We start from the raw sequence: 20,906 nt of genomic DNA on the forward strand, positions 1-20,906 counted from the left end.
CTTTACCCTCAGCTTCTTTAGCAAGGCACTAGTCGTCTTGGAGGTGTGTTTGGGGTCGTTATCATGTTGGAATACTGCCCTGTGGCCCAGTCTCCGAAGGGAGGGGATCATGCTCTGCTTCAGTATGTTACAGTACACATTGGCATTCATGGTTCCCTCAATGAACTGTAGCTCCCCAGTGCCGGCAGCACTCATGCAGCCCCAGACCATGACACTCCCACCACCATGCTTGACTGTAGGCAAGACACACTTGTCTTTGTACTCCTCACCTGGTTTCCGCCACTCACGCTTGACAACATCTGAACCAAATAAGTTTATCTTGGTATCATCAGACCACAGGACATGGTTCCAGTAATCCATGTCTTTAGTCTGCTTGTCTTCAGCAAAACTGTTTGCGGGCTTTCTTGTGCATTATCTTTAGAAGAGGCTTCCTTCTGGGACGACAGCCATGCAGACCAATTTGATGCAGTGTGCGGCGTATGGTCTGAGCACTGACAGGCTGACCCCCAACCCCTTTAACCTCTGCACAATGCTGACAGCACTCATACATCTATTTCCCAAGCACAACCTCTGGATTTGACGCTGAGCACATGTACTTAACTTCTTTGCTCGACCATGGCGAGGCCTGTTCTGAGTGGAACCTGCCCTGTTAAATCGCAGTATGGTCTTGGCCACCGTGCTGCAGCTCAGTTTCAGGGTCTTGGCAATATTCTTATAGCCTACTCCATGTTTATGTAGAGCAACAATTCTTTTTTTCAGATCCTCAGAGAGTTCTTTGCCATGAGGTACCATGTTGAACTTCCAGTGACCAGTATGAGAGAGTGAGAGCGATAACACCAAATTTAACACACCTGCTCCCCATTCACACCTGAGACCTTGTAACACTAACGAGTCACATGACACCGGGGAGAGAAAATGGCTAATTGGCCCAATTTGAACATTTTCACTTAGGGGTGTACTCACTTTTGTGGCCAGCGGTTTAGACATTAATGGCTGTATGCTGAGTTATTTTGAGGGGACAGCAAATTTACACTGTTATACAAGCTGTACACTCACTACTTTACATTGTAGCAAAATGTCATTTCATCAGTGTTGTCACATGAAAAGATAAAATAAAATATTTACAAAAATGTGAGGGGTGTACTCACTTCTGTGAGATACTGTAAGCCTTTAGCTTTACACTCCACACCTTCACCTGCAAGATGCATCTGACTCACGCCCTGCTCATCCTGTTCCTCAGCCTCCAAGCCTTGAGTACTCACAAGTCTGGCATTTCTATTTTATTGAATTTTAAATCACTTCTTTTTCTAGAAAGCCTCCCATTTCCAGGATAACTTTGAGAATTATGCATGTCTGATTGATCAGCATCAGGGACATTGTTAATTTCATGTGATGTAAGGCCGTTTTTGAGATGTGATGTAGCTTTGTCTGAGATGTCTCATTGTGTCTCATAGTGTTGGGTTAGCGAGCTCTGTGGCAGTTCAGGGCGATGATCCTCTGTACCTGACAGCTGGCCAGTGCTGGACTACACTGACTATGGCTGCTACTGTGGGCAACCTGTTGATGAGCTCGACAGATAACACTGCTGAAGGTATATACATTTGTGGTGTCTGTTAATGTTGCATGTGCTGTTTCTTCTTGTCCGCAAGTCCTCTCTTCCAAAGTGCAATCCAACTTAAAAGGTCAGTTCACCCAAATCACAATTTCATTTTTTTTTCTGACCTACCTCCAGTGGTGTCGTTGCATACAGATAGTTTCCGTTTTATGTGCAGAGGTTGTGAAATATCTGCCTCTGAGACTCCTGCGGTGACTCCAAGACAATGGAGGTGAATGGAATTTTGTTTGTGCTGAAACAAGTTGTGAAGTTTGCATAGGGAGTATTTCTTCAGCAGAAAGTAGCTCTGGTACCACTATGTTCTTATATTTTTTGATTTGGATTAATTGACCATTAGAGCTGAAAAAATAGTCAATTTATCAATCACCAAAAAGTCATTTTTTAAGCAAAAAGGCCAGAAATTCACTGGTTCTAGCTTCTTAAGTGTGAATATTTGCTGGTTTTCTTCTATGATAGTAAACTGAATATCTTTGGGTTTTGGACAGTTGTTCGGACAAACAAAGACATTTTTAAGAGGTCACCTTGGACTCTGGGAAATTGTGATGGACATTTTTCTGTATTCTTTGACATTTTGTAGACTAAACGATTAATTGAAAAATGAATCAGCAAATTAACCTGTAATGTAAATAATCATTAGTTGCAGCTCTACTTAAATTTAAAATCTCCTAAAACTGAAGAAATGATGAAATTACACCTCAGCAGTAGGTGATTTTGTTCATGATATATGGAAGGCGCTGTAATGACCTCTTTATGCTTTGTGTATGTTGTAGATGATGTCAGGTCCACGACCAGTGCTGCAGTGATGCCATGCAGCACGATGAACGCTGGTGCTTCTTGGACAACCCGTACACTGAAGTATACAGCTACAGCTGCAACGAGGCCAGGAACGACACTTCCAAACACTGCAACTTTGAACAATTATCACACACAACTGAGTTTTCAGTAATTACATAACATGAAGTTGCAGATTTTCTAACTGGAATGTTAGAAAATCATATCATATCTTAAATTACTATGTGGATAACAAATTGTGTTGTCTCATCCCTGTTTTTTCCTCCTGTTCCCTCCCCTTCTCCCTCACTCTGCTGCTGCTCTCTTCTGTCATTCAGATGACTATGAGAACTTCATCTGTGAGCGTGACAGGAAGGCAGCCATGTGTTTCGCCAACGCAGATTATAATGAAGGAAACGGCCACCTTTCCAGTGACCGGAGAAAGAAGAAACACACCGCCAACACTGAAGAGTGTGTCTTTATTACAAATCAATAAAAGATCAATATTGTTTAGCCCTTTTTGTGACACTCATAACTATATAATCAAAAACATCATTTCCATCAGTTTTAATTTGACCCATTCATGTTCAACATGTCAGGCTTGTCATGTTAGTGAGGGTTCAGCAGCTCAGAAAGGTCCACTGTCTCTCATGCCCTGGTTTCACAGATGTACTGGTATGTCAGGTGACAGTCTGCGTCATTCCACAGCTTGCGTTTGCGTCTTTCAGAAGAATGAAGCTGCCCACAGTCCTCTCCGTTCTCTCTGTAGTCCCAGTTGTCAGGCTGATCTTCATCCCAGAAACTGAACACAAACAGGGGAAAGAGGAGGAACAAGTGATTTATTATATATAGTGTAACATATCGCACCCACAACCATTTGTTTGTGCTCTTGGACATTTTTTTTATAGCTTCATGTTTCTCTCACGTTGGGGTTGATTTGAAGTCAGTTCCGTCCACCCAGCTCCAGTGTCCCTCGTGTTCTCGCTCGACAAGTCCAATCCAATAGTTGTAATTGATTTCAACTATTTTTGAAATGTAGTCCTAGAAATGAAAAAAAAAGAAAAAAAAAAGCAACAGGTTATTTTTAAGCCTTTGTTAATTCTGAGAAATGTTATGCTCTGATATGTGTGCTCCTTATCAGAGCCCTGTTCGTACACTGGAGCCTCACTGTAGCAAATGGACAGCTAAACTTAAAATATATGGAACCAAACTGGTGTAAACTTAAACCTCACCAGTTCCTCCACATTATTCAGAACCACCAGGTGTCCTCCGTGTGTTTGGCACTGCTCCTCTGCTTTGCCCCAGGTAACGGTGGTGGTGGATAGCAGGTAGCAGCTTCTCTGGAAAGACACCCATCCTTCCCTACATGTTCCTGGTGTGATGAAGATGAAGACAAGTCAAGAGAGTCTGATTGGGGGAAAAAACATAGAATTCTGATTTTATTGATATTAAAGTATTCAGTGTTTACCTCTAACTGGGACAATTGGCTGTAGGTAGACATCATGCACAGTTGTTGCACCTTTAGTTTGGAAAGTCACAAAAATAAATTAAAGTTGCATAGAAATTGTACGGCTGCGTCATTATATGCAGACCTGAAAACCATTTCCTGACCTGAAGTGGACGCTGATGTTGTTCCTCCCTTGCTGATTCTCTCAAGGTGAAGTTTGACATCAGTGATTCCCTTGTTTAACTGGGAGACTTTGAGATAAAAAAAGTGTTATATGATAAGACAAAGAATGTGAATTAGCTACATGAAAACTGTATTAATGAATCAGCTTCACTGGAGTGTTTAAAGTCGTACATCTTATCCCAGTGACCATCAGCAGGATTAGCAGCAGCACCACCAGGACTCCGTAGAGGACATAAGCCACCATACCCTTCAAACCTATAAACATTGACAGACATTTTTCATAGTTTAAGGTGACATCTTAAATTATTTAATCTAAATCAAATGACATGTGCCTGTTTTACCTGTTGTTCTGGTCATTTTGTGCTCTCCATGGCCTGAGCTGTTTTCAGGCGACCCAAACTGGTGATACTGAGACTCCATAACTGAAAGAGATCAGATTCTTTTGGTAAAGGCATGTTTTAGCAAACAAAGTTAGCAAAAGCTAATAGTTCTAACTATACTGCTGTCATTTGTAATTTGGAAAAGACAAGCTTATAGTTGAGAATAAAAGTATTCAGTCCGTAGCCATTTTGAGATTCTCAGTGTGCAATGACAAATAAGAGGTCAACTAAATCTCCCTTGTTTCTTTTCAAGCCAAATATGTTAATTATTAACGGCTCGATAAATAAAAGAGAATTCTGCCGTTATATACTTTATAATATACAAGCATTTTCAAATATATGCAGCTAATTTTACTAAATGCATTACTAAATTTAAATTCTGATATTTAGCAGAATTTATTTCTAGACTACTCAGTATATAATTCATGGTGTCATTTGTACATGACAGTGATTAATGCCCATTTCTAAACATTTCTATAAATGTTGAAACGAATGATTACAAAGGAATTTCAAGAACAAACATACTCTGCCAACTAAGTGAACATTTATCACTTACCGTCATCAACCAGAATATCTCTGAATTTCTCTGGTTGGACTCTGACCATGAGATCACAGAAAGTCCTCCCCTTTAAAGAGAAACACTTCTGAATTACACTTACAGAAAATGTTTTTTTAATGTGCCTACAATTATCCAGTTATTATCTATCATTATCTGCTGTCCCATAATTAGACACAGGAATTAAGAGGTTGTTCCGTTCTCTGTGATGTGTGAGATGTTTACCTGACAGCAATTACAGGGCAAAAGGCTGAGAAAGTGTAGGTGATATAACAATTGCGGCACACACATTACACAAATTAATCTCCTTTTCATTATCATTGTAAATTTAAATTACCACTATGTTTGTCTGTGAGTGAAAACAGTCTACTCCATACCTTAGAACAGTGGTTCGCAATCGATACAACTCTGTTTTGCTTGTGAGCTCTTATTACAAAGTAGTGTCTTCTTGCAATCTCTCCTCTATGAGGTATGCACATTTTATTCAAAGAGTGATTTTCCCTTCACAGACTGTTTTCTTTGGATCAGTGTTAGAAACCTGAAGATGTACTAACTAGACGAAAAAGGCGACATTAGAGAAATGTCTGAAAAATCAACATGATTTTGTTTGGCAAAATGTAGTTTTTTCTTATTTTCTACACTGGTAATTATCTTGTGACCACTTAGATTCATCTCGCGACCCCTTGAGTGGGACCTGACCCCCATATCTCAAATCCAGGACACCTCTTATTCCCTGCATATCACTGTATTAATACTGGGATTGCAATGGTAAAACAAGTTAAATACCTTTGCATCAGTGTCTTTCACTTAGTTTTTTTCAGTCTGGCGCTGGCACTTTTACAGCGCATGTGTTCACCCTAAAGGGGGCGTGGTCGTTCTGAAGACAGGGAAGTGACGTATGCCTGCTCTCATCTGTACATATTCCTTCCGGTCTCTGTGTCTCTCAGAAAGGAAAATGGCGGCTCTCGGACGGCTCTCTCAAGTGTTGCTAAGGTCTTCTTTGACCCAGAGCCGGCGTCAGCTTTCTGCTGCTGCTGCCGGACACGGCGAGCAGTCAGGTAATTGTAGCACCTCATTTTAACCCAGTGGTTATGTTTAATGTAATTTATTTTTACGACAACTTGTTACGTTTTGGCAGTGACCTTGCTGAACCAGCGTTAGCTATTTTAGCATTAGCAGTAGCTTGACATCCTTGAGCGGAGAGCATGTAGAAGAAGCTGCCCAAAACATCAGCTTTTCATTTCAGCGTGTCACCTCATTAGAGCAATTACACAGTCACTCATAACGTCTAAGTGTAGTTTAAATTTACTTTAGTTTATTTACATGGATTAAAAATGGAGCAGTGTCAAGATCAATACGTCCTGCAAGCTAAAGAACAACATCAGGTCACATCAGGTCAATGGAAATTCCAAACGATATCTCTGGTATTTGTTTCTCCCTTATTTTATCTGATTGAAAGATGTCAGGCATAAGAGAAGGGCATATACTTCAGAGAAGGGGGAAGAAAGTAAATTTAAAGTAACATGAGCAAGGCTAAAATAAATAGCAGTATCACGGGCAAAATAAATATAATGTTAAGAGAAAAGTAAAATAAGGTTTTACATATTAGTGTATGTTTTTTTTGTTTTGTTTTTCTATTCTCTTTTGAGATAAATGAGATGGAGAGGAAAACCCAGTAGGAATTAATTGAAGAGGGTGTTTTTGAGTAAATGTTTTACTGAGTAAAAGAATCAAAGCTTGGAGTTGGATGTGACTTAAGTTAACAGTATGCTACAGTGGCAAAGTATGACTTAAGTTGGACCTTTTTTTTTTTTTTTTTTTTTCTTTTTTTAAATTTTTTTTTATAGAGGTCTTTAAGGTGTTGCGGTAAACTGGGTACAAAGTCTTGATCGGCTTGTTCAGCTGTGTGTATGCAGTTTACTGCCCCATGGCTGAATCATGTCCCTGACCTACATGATCACCAAGATGCACATTCATTTAATCTAAAAGTAATAAAACTGCAATATAAATTAAACTCCCCACTGTTGTGTATTTTGATGTAAATTATTTTTTGGAACTGATGATGAACCTGTAATAAGATTATGACTTTTTATACAGTGAAAACATTTTGCATCACGCATGTAATCGGTGTCTTTTGCAGATAATGATAGTGGAAATTGCACTGCTTTTGTTTGAAATATTGACGGTTTCGACCAGCCTTAACTGGGAGGCGAGAGATTGAATCTGGAATCTCTCCACCACAATACCATTTGCATCATGTTGACAGTCAGTCCTTTTTAAAAGCCATCTCAGGGTTTATAAATCTGCTTTAAATTATGTGGGTCATTCCAAGCTTTGTTTTCTGTGTATTTGTATGAATATTAGCTTCCAGTGATGTAAGCTGGTGACATTCCACATTTTAGTTATGGTAAAGAGCACACTCTGGGTAATAGCATAAGGCCTCCTAACTAACATTTATATTGTCTAACATTTCCTAATGTCAAACTTGATGGGTGCAGATTCAAAACAATGTAAAGAAACTTAAATTTCTTCTGTCCCAAGGGGGTGTCTTATGTCTAAAGAGCACTTTTATTCTCAACAATCTTAATGTGGTTGGATTCATAATTGCTTTATTTGTTAAACTAATCATTATTGTCTTTCTCTTCCAGCCAAGACATGGAAGATCCTCACTTTTGTGGTTGCCCTACCTGGTGTTGCCGTGTGCATGTTGAACATGTTCTTGAAAGAGCAGAATCATAGCCACGAACAGCCAGAGTTTGTCCCTTACACCCACCTTCGCATTCGCAGCAAGGTCTTACTTTATGCGACTTAAATAATTCACATTCCAAAATGACCATCCCACTTTTATCAATGTTTTGACTTAATTATGTGTTGTCTAATTTTATTATTATTTTTTTTATTCTTACAGCGTTTCCCTTGGGGTGATGGCACCAAAACTCTCTTCCACAACTCTCATGTGAATGCCCTTCCTGATGGCTACGAGGGTCACGATGAGTAAACCCTCTCTCCAGACCTCATAACAGGGACCAGTCCTCCCTCAGCATTTGTTACTGGACCACACTTCCTTTCACAGTTTACTCTTCATTTTTGTTGTTTACCTCTGTGCTCTCAACATGCATGCGGGCACCCGAACCAACTGTTCCTTTGCTCTGGACCATTAAACAAAATGTCTGCTTAAACTGAATTAACATAAATAAAGTAACTATTATTACCTCCATTCATGTTTTCTTTCTTCCTTCTACGTGTTGATGTGATGTAGTTTTTCACCTTCAAAAAAGTATTTTATTGACTGTTGTGACAGGTCACAGCAGTAAAAGCAAAGGTGTAAATAATAAATAAATAAATGATGGCTGAATTCCAATTAGCTGCTTCAGTTTCAGGGTCCTGATATTATGCATGCTGGCTCACTGTCACCTTCATGTCATGGCTTACTGGGACAATTAAAACAATGGAGGCATTGTTAATGTCATCAGTAACACCTGTGCTTTCCTACTATGACAAGTCATAATGTCTGCTATGAAAATGGCCTATGCACTAGTGTAAGCAATCTCCCTTTCCATTTAATTTATTGGCCCTGCAGACCCTTGGTTCACCCACACAGGCGATTTCACTTATGCCTAATATGGCCTTTTTTCAGCACTGTAGTACAGACTGATTGACATCTGTCATTCACCTGTCAGGGTGGGCCAAATTACACCTCATTTCATTAAGTTAATGGATTACATTGATTTTACATAATTCCCAGCCTTTAAATTCATGTGCTTTTTCAAAATTGAGTTGAAAATCACATACCAGCTCTTTGTGTATGAATGTAGAGGTCAGCGTCTGAAAATAAAGAGGCTAAATGTTATATTGAAAATATAGTGAATTCAACTGAGGCAAATAATCCCAAAGATTTACATTTTGCTGATCATTATACAAAACATTCTTTATAAGGGAAGAACACAGTTTAAGCCTAATGGGCCTTTTTCACAGCAGACATTATGCCTAGGAAACTAATAACATTAACGATGGCTCAGTTCTATTCAAATGTCCCATTGAGTTGTGTCCTTGTCAGTTATTCCACAGAATATTATTGTATGATTATTACTGCATCTGCAAGAAATGTCCCATGTGGAACAATGGTTAATATTATCTGGTATGATGCTCTAGACCTGTTACACGTGATTCGCTCTTTGTTTCAGACTCCACCTCTTTCACGTGAACGCGCCTTAAACCGAATTAGAAAATCCTGGGTTAACAAAGCTCGCTGATATCCAGCTTCATACACCGGTTATCTTTCCCCCGATTCCGTCGGTGAGACAGTCATTTATAATATGACGCGTGCCGTAACTATCTGTCGCATCTATTAATCTCGGGGTTATTCCGTCTCACGACCGTGGGTTACGATTTGATTACTAAATCTTGCATTGAAACATCTCGGATAACTGCGCGCGCCCGCTCCGCTATAAAGGGGAGGTCAATCGCACACCGAAACCCGGATCACAATCCATGAACACAGACAGAGGTGAGGAGACCTTGTTCAAGTTCTCATAGCATAACAAAAAACTATTTTCTGTTGTTGTAAAGTTTTTGACTCATACATTCACATTTACAGTTCCTTTTTTTTGTTTTTCTAGATTTCCTGATGATGAAAAAACACGAGAGGGCACATTTTTTCAGCTCTAAAGAGCAGGAACTCATTTTGAAGTTGTATGAAGAAGAGAGAGAGATCTTGACAGCCAAGTCCAACACTACCAGCGCCTCTAAACTGAGAGAGGAAGCCTGGCAGAGAATTGCTGATAAAATAAATGCGTAAGAAGATGTATTCACATAAGTGCTGCTAATTGAACTTAATTTAAAATAGTAGTCACTCTAATATTTGGACTTGAACTTTCCAATAATGTCCCCATAACTGACACATAAAAACTGTATTATTTGTCATGACTTCCCAGGGTATCGGACAGCGGCTACAAAAGGACGTGGCAGCAAGTGAAAGTCAAGCATAAAAATATAGTGCAAACAGGTAGCCATGTTATTGCAAGTCTATATTGTCAGCAATATAATGTCCAGGCAGTGTTTTACCTCTCAAATCTCTCCTTATACAGCAAAAAGAAGAAGGGTCGAGGTGATGAGGAATGAGGGGGGGTCAGCAACCCCTTCGCTGACCTCTGCAGAGGAGGATGTGCTGCAGCACAAAGACAACAGGCTGAGAGTGGAGGTCCTCCCCGGGGGTGCCTGTATTGAGCCCCTGACTGGATCTGACAGCTCTTTTATTAGTGGTAGGTGTACTTAATCTTTGACTGAAACCCCTTCAGGAATTTCCCGTAATCCAATTCAATGCCCCACTCCTACAGTCTCAGGCCATCCCGTCCTCCTCCTGCCTGTAACAAAGACTGAACCGGAGAGCTTGAGCAGTGACGAGACCGACGTCAGTGACACTCATTTTGAAGGGGTAAGTGCTTCATGCAACATGTATTGTTGTGGCATTTATCTTTGAATACTAATTAATGGTTATTTTTGGTAGGATGTGCACAGCTTCCAAGAGAGGGCCAACTCAACATGTGCTACAACCGGTGGCAGAAGTGCAGAGGTGAGGTTTATGTGTCAGTAGCGGGCTATGGTAATGACGAAGAATGAGAACAATGTGAGCATGTGTTGTTTAATTTCTTTTGCAGAGGCAGACAGAAGACATACGAGCCCTTTACTGCTGCTACCTCAAAAAGGAGATAGAGAACCGTGAGCAGCAGATGGCATTCAGAGCACTTAAAATGAGGAAGTTGGAGAAAGAAATATTATTACTTGATAAGCAGCTGATGTGACAATGTAAAAAAAAAAGCCAACGTTTTTATGTTACTATTATAATATGTTAAAACAATTTCTCATTGTTGCAGTATTGCACTGTGCAACTCTACACATGCAACTGTACACACACTATAGTGCAATCCTCAAGTCCCAGAGTTTCCCCTTGGGGATCAATAAAGTATTTCTGATTCTGATTCTGAAGACTGAGACAGTATTGGAGTCTTCCCTTTAGTTGCCCAAAGGTCATTTGAGTTCCGTCATTGTCTCGCCAAGAGTTATCCCAAAGCTGGCTTGAGGCCCAGTGAGGGATCAGAGTAGGAGGGTCGTGAAGAGGGGCTTGTACTGTATGTGGAGCCCCCGTGGAGCTGCTGCGTAACCCGTGTGGCCAAGGAGGATTACATTATCACACGAGTTAATGCCTTTAATTTGAGGGCACTTATATCCACATCAGATGAGTGTTGGAACTGTTGCTTTTTTATACATATTCCCACATTTTTAGGAGACAATAACTGGACAAGTTAACAAAGAATGTCAATATATTTCACATTTGGTTGCAAATACTTTGCAGTCATTGACAGGCTTAGGTCTGTGACTGATGGACATCAGCAGACACTTAATACCTGCAGATGCATGCACTGCTGCCATCTTCATTTCTTGCTTATTTTAGAGGCTTTTTTCATGAAGTCTGGTCTTCAGCAAGTGAAACACATGCTCAGCTGGATTGAGGTCAGGTAACTTACTTTGCCAGTCAAGACCACTTTTTGATTGCCTTGTCTGTATGATATGGACACAATGTGGCCAACCCCACATCACTTTGCTGAAACATTTGTAATAAGATGTGGAATCACAGGTAATGTGAAGCAAAAACACTGAAACTGATTTCTGCCACCAGCAGCACAGGCTACGTTATTCTTTGCATTAAAGAAGGAATTATTGCTCTAAGGCTACTTGTACATTTATGTCTTCCTATAATTATGTCTCTATTTAAATGGCAAGAGAAAATGTAATTGGTTTATATTAATTTTTAATTGTATTCATTTTAATTATCAAGTTTTTTATGTTTTCAACTGCCACATACTCTCTTTCTGTTCCATTTGTCTGCAAAGGAAGTTGTAAAAAACACTGTTTTAAATCATTTTACCGTCATCATCTCTTTTGGATTAATCAAAACCAGACTTTTGTCATGTTTGAAAGCAATTTGGTATTGCTTCTATTTGTGCATTTTTGTCATTATTGTTTCTATTTTTGTATGGCCCAGACACAGTACTGAATAGTTTGTGAAATGTAAAACAAGATAATGTATCTCAAGGCTCATGGAAACAATAAAACATTTTTCAGTTGTTGAATATCTGCTATGTGGTCCAGAAAGCGCTTAAGATCATGGGGACATACAGTCCACAACACTAGTAGGCCTACATGATATTAAAAAACCTATTAGTAATGATGATGCTGGTTAAACATGAGTTTGGGTGGATTTTAAGAATACCCCATGGCAAGTCTGACTAAATTGCTTTGTGAAGCAGAATCTTATCATAACGTTCATCATACTATGCTGTTATTTCTAGTAAGATTAGTGTATTAGAAAATATGTTCCAGGTGTTATTCTAGAAAGACAGCTGCATTGAGAAATCCTGAACATGAAGTGAACCCCAGAGTGTCCACTTCTCGGTTTGCGCGTCCAAAGTCTCCGCTGGCAGCAGCAGGTTTCTGTCAGGGGGTCTGGACATCATCCAGCGACTCATGCACGGAGCTTTGGGCAAAGTCAAAATGGCGGACTGGTTAGCGACTTATTGGGAGAACATTTTTTTCCTCCTACGATTACGAGTCGATCTGGGGTATAGGCCTACAGTTGAATCCTGACTTCAGAATAGATGCGACATATGCGCAAATCTCTCTCCTGAGCAGCTGATTCCACTTTGATCGAGCTTGAATCCAGCCATTGGCTGACGGAGCTGCGCGCGTTCACGGTCGACGTCTGAAGCCACCCTCAATCGAGCACTGAAAAAAGGATTCATCACTGCTTCAAAGAGAAATGTACTGCAAAGATTCATTTTTTATGCAGTCTCTTGCTCATTAAGGGCGCAATATGTTGTCGGTGTAAGCATGTGACATCCCCTGAAAATTGAAGGGCTGTCTGTGTATCCTTTCTTTTTTTAAATAGTTTTAAATAATGTAATAAAAAAAAAACAATTCAAACTGGTGATTTCTTTAATTGCCGTCCGTACAATCCCACCTTTCAGGTCAGCAGAGAAATAGGGAGCCAATTCCCTCCAAGGCACACTCATCCCCTTCTGATTCAATATGTATTCTTATTATTTTATTCTTTTGAATCTAACCTTCAGCATACCACTGTGAATGATAATTGTTCCTCCTGCAGTTGAAGCAGAAGCCCACAACAGGCTGAAGAGTGACATGCATTTTAAAATGGTTCAGAAGAGCTTTCTGAAGTCATATCACATATTTGGCCACAGACTAAAATCATTCTTGTTGTCATGTTCTTGTAGCAGACAGTGGGTGGCCTTCCCACAAGATAATTAGGACATATACTGTATAAAGCTGAGCTTGTCTTTTCTTCAGTGCCACTGTCTCGATGTTGTACAGCTTAGAGACAGTGGCACTGAAGAAAAGACAAGAGGCAGAGCTGGAGGTAGCAGAGCTTAAGATGTTGAGGTTCTCTTTGGGAGTGACGAGGACGGACAGGATCAGGAATGAGTACATCAGAGGGACAGCTCATGTTAGATGTTTTGGAGATAAAGTCAGAGAGGCCAGATTGAGGTGGTTTGGACATGTTCAGAGGAGAGACTGTGAATATATTGGTAGAAGGATGCTGAGGTTGGAGCTGCCAGGCAGGAGGTCTAGAGGAAGACCAAAGAGGAGATTTATGGAAGTAGTGAGAGAGGACATGAAGTTAATTGGTGTGAGTGAAGAGGATGCAGAGGACAGGGTTAGATGGAGGCACATGATTCGCTGTGGCGACCCCCGAAAGGGAACAGCCGAAAGGAAAAGAAGACTGTATAAAGCTGAGCGAATGTAATGCTACTTCAAGCTTTTGGTATCTGACTGTGTCCATGTGTACATGCTGTACCAAGAACTTCTCTGAAATCAGATTTGTGTTGTAATAAACTATGAACAACTGAGGCTCATCGAGTTTATTCTTCTACTCATTGAAGTGACGTTTTCCCACATCACTAATTAAACTGGTATGTGATATTACTTCATTGTTGTGAAATCATGACAAAGAAAATAAAGAAAGTCTGACTTTTTTTTTTTACAAGAAATAAGAATCAGTGACATTTGAGCACTAAAAGCTCTCAGTGAATGTACATGAAAGTGTATTCAACCTTCTGCTGTGAATGTCATTGTTCACAGTAAGTGTAGTTATACTGCAAGTGTGAAGATAACAGGGTACTCCAACTACCCTGGACCTGTGTGGTCCTTTTGAAAGCCGCTGTGTTATTATCAGAGGTGGAAAGTAACAGTACATATACTCAAGCACTGTCGGCTACTTGTTCCATTATGCCACACTTCTACTCCACAACATTTTAGAGACAAATATTGTGCTTTTTACTACATTTGTCTGACAACTGCAGCCTACTTTGAAGATCAATATTTTACATAGAAAACAGAATCATAGCATGAAATGTGATCCATTACTCCAGATTGAGATACCCAAAAGTAAAGTAGTTGATATTAGCTTCACTTGACCAGCTGCTACATTAAAATGCTGCATACACAGTGATGCATCAGTAATAATACAATGTAACACTGTGACACCACTTAGGCTACATTTCAGTTAAATTACATTTCAGTTAAATTATGAATGCAGGAGCTTTTACGTGTAATGGACTTTTTAACACAGAGGTAGCGCGACTTTTACTTCAAGTAAAATATGTAAATATTTCCTCCACCACTTGTTGATTGTTTCTGAATGGCGAACTAGTTTGTCCCTGTCGGCTTGCCATACATTCACATGACTTCACTGCGTGTGACTGACCTGCATTCCTCAAGTGGCACTAGTCCTCCGTAAAACTGACTCGTTTTAGTGGCGAACAGAAAAGAAGCTGTCGCGCTGTGATATGTAGTCTAATGCATCTTATTGTTAGCTGTACCAAACAGCTGATCTGAGTCTGCGGTGTCTCGGAAGATTTGGTAACTCGGAGTTGCAGCTAAAATATTCAGTTCTGCTTTTTGTCAAGAGTTCACCTGCAGCCTGTTGGGTTGGAAATTCATGGATACAAGATAACTGATGACTGAGGGACGTTTAGCTTTTTCTGGGCTGCGTGTCGCTGATGGCTGAGCTTATGCCGCCAGACTTAAGAAGGTAAGATCAGCTGAGACCCAGTCCTGGTTCAGTCTGCTTCCAGTTTTACTGCGGAAACAAGCTACAGTCTGCGTGATGGACATTCATTCGCTCTGCTCACTGTTGTCCTGTGGTTGGTGAAATCAGACCAAATGAGCTGCTGGAGCATCACAACAGCCACTTTAATACATGTTTGGCATGTGGCTTTTCTTATCAAGCATATGAATGAACTGAAGGAATAAAACAACAGCATGTAGTATTAATCCTCCAGTCTACATCCAGGGAAACCAAACCCTGCTCTGAAGCCTACGACAACAACAGCTGTGTTTGCTTTTTAGCCATTAAATGAAGAATTTAGACACATGTTCTGTGTATTGATTTTGCAGGTGTACTTATTTCTTCCTGTATGATGGATCCAAGGTCCAAGGAGAGGGTGACCGTACAAGAGAGGGGATCTGCTACTTCTACCCTGAAGAGGTTCGACTTTCAGAAATTGTGACAAGTTTGGTTGTATTCCATAATGCTTGTTTGTGTGTTTCATACTATATTATATGTGTGTATGTCTCTCAGACCCCTTTAGATAGGCAGGAGCTGCTCTGTGGCCAGCTTGCTGGCGTGGGCCGCTGTGTCTCTGAACTTTCCTTTTCTCCTGTGCGCATACTGAGGCTGCACCGCAACAAGTTTGCCATCCGCATGAGAGATGACTTCTTTTGGGTGAGTGAGCACACAGGTGATCCAGCTGCAACTTTTCAACATGTTTTTGACTAATAGTTATTTTGTCTCCCAGGCTCTTGGCTGCTCAGTGGAAGTCCCCACCGTCAGTGTCTGTGAACTCCTGGATCAGCTAATAAACCTCTTTTGTTTCTACAACGGCTCTGTCCGAAAGAGCTACCAGGTGCAGTCCTCAGTTGTCTAGTAGTCTTATGCCATAATAGTCTTGTTTTTTTAAAGTCTGGTTTGTCCCACAGTTGCATCAAGTTGTAGAAGAGCAATCTACAAAAGCTAAGAGTAAAAGTTACATCAAAAAGAGAAACTAGGCAATAATTCAGTATCAGACCAGCAGGTCATTTGGTTTAGTTTGTTTTCATTTAGGTTGAGTTCATTCAAAATTGTGTATTTTACAAAAGTTGCATATAGTAATTGAAACTTTGTTTTGCGCTGTAGCTTAACAGTCAGGAAACTTTGGCTGCTCGATGGGCGCAGTACCTCTCACACCTGCAATCAGGATCCTCAGAGCTTCATCACATCTTCAGCTGCTTAAGGACCATTGACTCAACTAATGTACGTACAAAATGTGGTCACAGTTCTACATTAAATCTGCAGTGGCTTTTCTAATGCTGCACATCAGACATTGTTCCTGTTCAGACAGGATATGACTGTCACAATGTCCTGTGGTATTGTGTAAGTGCTCAGTATGTCTTGACAAACACTCAAGAGGCAAATTTCTACATATTTATTGTACATAGAGAATACATGTCAATTTGCACAAGCTGCCAACCAAATGCCAGTAAATCCTGGATATTTCTGGCCTGTTAGCCACTTGTAAGGTTAAATTACAAGGTAAAATCCCATCATTGATGCAATTTTGTAGCTTTTACAAAACACATACCAGAGATGCCAAGTCCATCACATGACACAGTAGATGACACAACATTTGCAAAAGTGTCTTGATGTAAAAATTTAACTGATACAGTTATTGCATTATACATTTTATATTTATCGCCTTTCAGTTAATGTGCTTTTACATGACCTGAAAGGTAACAATTTTAATTCTTGCCCTCAGATTGACCCACTTCTCTTACTCAAAGCTGCCCTCATTCTTCAGGCCTGTCAGCGCTGCCCTCTAGTGTTAGCAGGCTGTATTCTTTTCAGAGGAAGGTGAGCTGACATTTTGACAATATCCACCTGCCAGTGCTGTCATAGCTTTTGTAAATAACAGGTTTTAAAATCTGACTTTTCTGCCTTTTCTCCACAGAGTTGTAAGCACACAGATGTCTCCAGAGCTCACAATGAAGGTGATGGTTCATGAGAGTGAAACCTACACCAAGATGATGGTAGGACCAAATGCTGGCCTAAAGCTTTTCTCACCAAGAACCCCCAAACACCTTTACAATCTTTTGTACTCACTTTAATTGAACTAATTGGAATAATAAAACTTTTATTTTGCTGAGAACTAGCCTGGGACCCTTTTTAAAAGGCCACATAGTGGCAACCAGTAATTTGGACTACATAAGTGCTACATTTTAATGTAGCTTTACTAAAATAGTTTGACATTTGGGAAATAAGCTTATTCGCTTTCTTGCCTTGAGGTAGCTGAGAAGATTGATACCGCTCACATTTCTATACTTTAAATATGAAGCTAGAGCCAGAGGCCGGTTAGCTTAGCTTAGCATAAAGACTGGAAACAGGGGGAAACAGCTAGGCCACCAGCCCTTCTAAAGCTCACTAATTGGCACGTTATATCTTGTTTGTTTAATCTGCACACAAACAACTATTTTGTGGGGGTTACATTACTATATCTTCAGAGCTAATGCTAGGTGAATTTTGTTATCTTTGGACCAGGCTAGCTAGGCTAAGCTAACCGGCACGACATGAGAGTGGTATTGATCTTCTCATCTAACTCTCGGCAAGAAAGCCAATAAGCGCTTTTGCCAAAAGATCGAACTATTCCTTTAACAGAAAAAGTCTTAAGCCAGTGTTTCAATTTTGATTTAGGCCCAGAGGCCCAGTGGACAGAGTACCTCCAGCCCATTTGGCACTGTTGTCAGCTCCACTACTGTGTTCCTGACCATGTCTGAACTTCAGTACGTGCAATCCTACCCTGTCGACAAAGATTTCAGGTAGCGTCTTCCCTCACTGACTTGTACTGTCTTTGACTTACACAAGCTCCTTAAATCAGGATGTTTGTGTAACATTTTCAGAGAATGTCTCCAACTCTTTTCTACCCTCCAGTTCCCATTCTACTCCATACAAAGACACTACCCCAACGAAGGCCCGCCTGTCAAGAACGTTATCTGACACGCCCTCCACTGAGTCAGAGCCATCTGATCCTGGTTGCTCCCAGTCGCCCCAGAAGTTGTTCTTCAGCCCTCACTTGTCAGACAACTCCGTGTTTAGCCCATTTCCATCACAGAGCACTGCTGATCCACTCAACCCCCCACCACAGTCGCCCAAGCCTCCTGTCCCAAATGGAAAACACTCCCATGGAGCTGAGGAGGAGGCGCTGGAGGAGTCGTATTATCACAGTTTTCACAGCAACGGAGGTGGAGGCAGCCAGATACATAACGACAGAGACAGTTCAGCGTTTGAAGAAAACTCACGTCTAAATGGAGTTGGAGGAGGTGGAGACACGGCGTGTGGGACAGTGTTTGACTTCAGAGGGGCTGAGTCTGCGAATGAAGAATCACATGACGATAAGGTTTTGGAAGAGGCCAGCAGAGGTGGCCGTGGGAGTGCTCAAGGCCGCAAGGCAGAGATTCAAGATTCTCCTCCTTGCTCTGGTGCTTTGGACAGCCCAGAGGAGAGTCCGCTGATTCCCATGACGCTGTACCTGCACCGGGTTAAAGGCTTGGTGCTGGCTCTGCTGGTGGAGCCTCACTTCTTGAGTGACACAGCTTCTATAGAGGAAGTGGTGAGAAACAACAGCAACCCAGTTAAAAACTGGGATTGCTCTGATTTTTGTCACATTATGATATTGAAAGTTTGTGAGCACAAAACGGCACCTTTAGTTTCTGTTGGCGAGTGGAACAAAAAGATGCTTCATGACACAGCTGATGTAATACATTCCATTATTTATTTTATATATATATATATATATATATATATATATATATATATATATATATATATATATATATATATATATATATATATAATGTGTAGCTCTTCCTTTATGGTTTGTATCCAGTATCACAGCAGCCTGGCGTCACTCAATGGACTGGAGGCCCATTTGAGGACCATCTCCCCAGTGGCCCCGGGCGCTCCAGGAACCTACATCTTTGCCCATTTTGACTGCATTCAGAGCACGCTGACAAGTGAGGCTCCCATAACACTCTCAAGTATCTCCTCTCTTCGTTCACTCTTGGACTCTGTTTGTGTTTATCTTCACTCGCTCTGCATCTGTCTTTTTTTTTTTTTTTTTTACATTTCTGATAATTCTGTCTTTTCCAGGTTTTAACTTTTCTTCTAGGGTGAGTATAAGCTCTTCTGCCCCACCATCTCTACCTGGGGACTGGGGGGTTTGGTTGTTTATATTTGTCTTTGCATGAGCTAACGGCTAATTAGTAACACTGTGATCAGCATTCCTTTGTGCAGCAGGCATGCCTGTCCAGGTTAATGTGCCACTGTGGTACTGAGTCTCTTGTTATTGTGTGTCTCTGCAGCCAACCTGTCTGGTCGACCAGGGGGAGCCCCAGAGCGTCCCTTTGTGAGAGCCACATCACTTCTTCACTCGCATTTCTGTAACACTGGAACTCTGCAGGAGGCTATTATCAGGTCAGTATGGCAGTGACGCGTCGGTGGTTGGGGGGTTTCTCGTACCTTTCATGGCTCCTCAAGTAGAAGTCGGGGGTGGGGGTTGGATCTGTCAGTTAATCGTGTCCATCGTCACATCCCACCAATCCCTAAATGTTCTTCCTCTTCTCGCGTAGATCACACTCCCAACAACTCACATTTACTGGAAAATTGTTCTATTGTTTTATTTCTTTTTTGTGTCACGTTGCTCTTTCCTGTTGCATGTCATCACTCTGCATGCTTGAAATGTAAATGCGTGGGACACTTTCACTGCAGGAGTGCTGGTGCTGCTGTGTATGGAAGCAGCAGTGTGGCCCAGGAGACTTACTTCCAGCAGCAAGGGGGATCACTGAGGAACTCGGGCATCCCTAACCACCAAGACAGTGCTTTCTCGCTGCCCAGCAAGGCCCGACACAGACTACTGAAACACGGGGTTAACCTGCTCTGACAGGACAACATCCTGACATCTCCTCTCGATGTTCAAAAGGAGTATTTTGTTAAAAACTGTCCTGTGAGTAACCTTTAAAATCAACAGAGAAAATGTGAGAATATGATTTAAAGCTTCTTCTGTTTCGTAGCTTGTTTACTTGTTCCTACAACAGATTGTATGATATTAGCATATTCTGTGCTGTGAAGCCTTATGACACTCATATTCACTAGCAGAACTTAGTATTTTTTAAATTTGTATCATAACTATGAATTTGCTGTGACAGAGAAGATGGTTGGTAAAGGTTTCGTTTACAATGAGGTTTTAGTCATAGTTTCAGTTGTTTCAATGTTTGTTTGAATACAGTTTGTCCACATTTCATTTCTGTTACCTTTTGTATCCACAATTTTGCTGCATTAAGCTCCTGTTTGCACATTGCACTCATTTTGAAACCTTTTCACTTTACTGATATTTTCTGTTCAGTCAAATCCCCATGAATGGAATAATTCCTCTTACTTGTATTTATTTATGTAATAGGAAATTTAGACTAAAGCAAGATTAAATCGTTATACTACTTAATGCATTTGTGCAGACGCAAGCTTTTCCTTGCTGCACATACTGCAAAACTGTATTGGCTTATTACACAAATGTCTAAAATAACCCAAAATAGTTTTGATAAAAAATGTCTATTTATTTCAAATCGACTCTTTGGTAACAAAAAAAGTGTTATTTAACTATTCAGCTATTAGATCCACATCCCCCCCCCCCCCTTGAAAGTGTCATTTGTTAAAATAATGTATGTATTCTGAAGCTTGCTGAGAAGAGATGCACTGTGGTATACTGCAGTGCATTATTAGTGGAAATTAAATGAATACATGATCCTCACAGTGTTGAGTCTTGTGTGAGATACTTTTGTAAAAGCTTGTTTAAA

General features: G+C 40.6%; 4 protein-coding genes across 5 annotated transcripts; 3 read left to right on the plus strand and 1 right to left on the minus strand.

Moving 5' to 3' along the window:
• Positions 1-2,848: 2,848 nt before the first annotated feature.
• asgrl1 (asialoglycoprotein receptor-like 1) lies at positions 2,849-5,193 on the minus strand. Its single transcript, XM_044195864.1, has 9 exons — positions 5,178-5,193; positions 4,953-5,022; positions 4,358-4,438; positions 4,188-4,271; positions 3,998-4,084; positions 3,855-3,905; positions 3,619-3,758; positions 3,312-3,427; positions 2,849-3,188 (listed from the first exon to the last, which is right to left on the minus strand). The coding sequence occupies exons 2-9, from the start codon at positions 4,999-5,001 to the stop codon at positions 3,035-3,037; spliced, it is 762 nt and encodes a 253-aa protein (XP_044051799.1). The 5' UTR covers positions 5,002-5,022; positions 5,178-5,193; the 3' UTR covers positions 2,849-3,034.
• A 659-nt stretch (positions 5,194-5,852) lies between these two features.
• Positions 5,853-8,169, plus strand: LOC122876037 (cytochrome c oxidase subunit 6A, mitochondrial). Its single transcript, XM_044195868.1, has 3 exons — positions 5,853-6,010; positions 7,601-7,743; positions 7,861-8,169. Exons 1-3 carry the CDS (start codon positions 5,908-5,910, stop codon positions 7,948-7,950), a joined length of 336 nt encoding a protein of 111 aa, XP_044051803.1. The 5' UTR covers positions 5,853-5,907; the 3' UTR covers positions 7,951-8,169.
• A 592-nt stretch (positions 8,170-8,761) lies between these two features.
• LOC122876035 lies at positions 8,762-12,087 on the plus strand. The gene is made up of 7 exons (XM_044195865.1): positions 8,762-9,459; positions 9,572-9,746; positions 9,887-9,957; positions 10,040-10,213; positions 10,289-10,386; positions 10,459-10,524; positions 10,610-12,087. Exons 1-7 carry the CDS (start codon positions 9,444-9,446, stop codon positions 10,751-10,753), a joined length of 744 nt encoding a protein of 247 aa, XP_044051800.1. The 5' UTR covers positions 8,762-9,443; the 3' UTR covers positions 10,754-12,087.
• A 2,592-nt stretch (positions 12,088-14,679) lies between these two features.
• On the plus strand, positions 14,680-20,862 carry hps4 (HPS4 biogenesis of lysosomal organelles complex 3 subunit 2). Of its 2 annotated transcripts, XR_006378088.1 has the most exons (13): positions 14,680-15,057; positions 15,423-15,513; positions 15,607-15,750; positions 15,824-15,931; positions 16,201-16,317; positions 16,820-16,914; positions 17,012-17,090; positions 17,752-17,876; positions 17,989-18,667; positions 18,944-19,070; positions 19,207-19,226; positions 19,419-19,530; positions 19,825-19,861. XR_006378088.1 is itself a non-coding variant. In XM_044197055.1 (12 exons), the coding sequence occupies exons 1-12, from the start codon at positions 15,026-15,028 to the stop codon at positions 19,994-19,996; spliced, it is 1,881 nt and encodes a 626-aa protein (XP_044052990.1). In that variant the 5' UTR covers positions 14,683-15,025; the 3' UTR covers positions 19,997-20,862. The 2 variants fall into 2 exon arrangements, 1 of the variants encoding a protein (XP_044052990.1); XM_044197055.1 differs by lacking the exon at positions 19,207-19,226 and having other exon boundaries at positions 14,683-15,057; positions 19,825-20,862.
• The last annotated feature ends 44 nt before the right edge of the window (positions 20,863-20,906 follow it).

This window comes from Siniperca chuatsi, linkage group LG5, assembly GCF_020085105.1.
Source record: "Siniperca chuatsi isolate FFG_IHB_CAS linkage group LG5, ASM2008510v1, whole genome shotgun sequence".
Lineage (NCBI taxonomy): Eukaryota > Metazoa > Chordata > Actinopteri > Centrarchiformes > Sinipercidae > Siniperca > Siniperca chuatsi.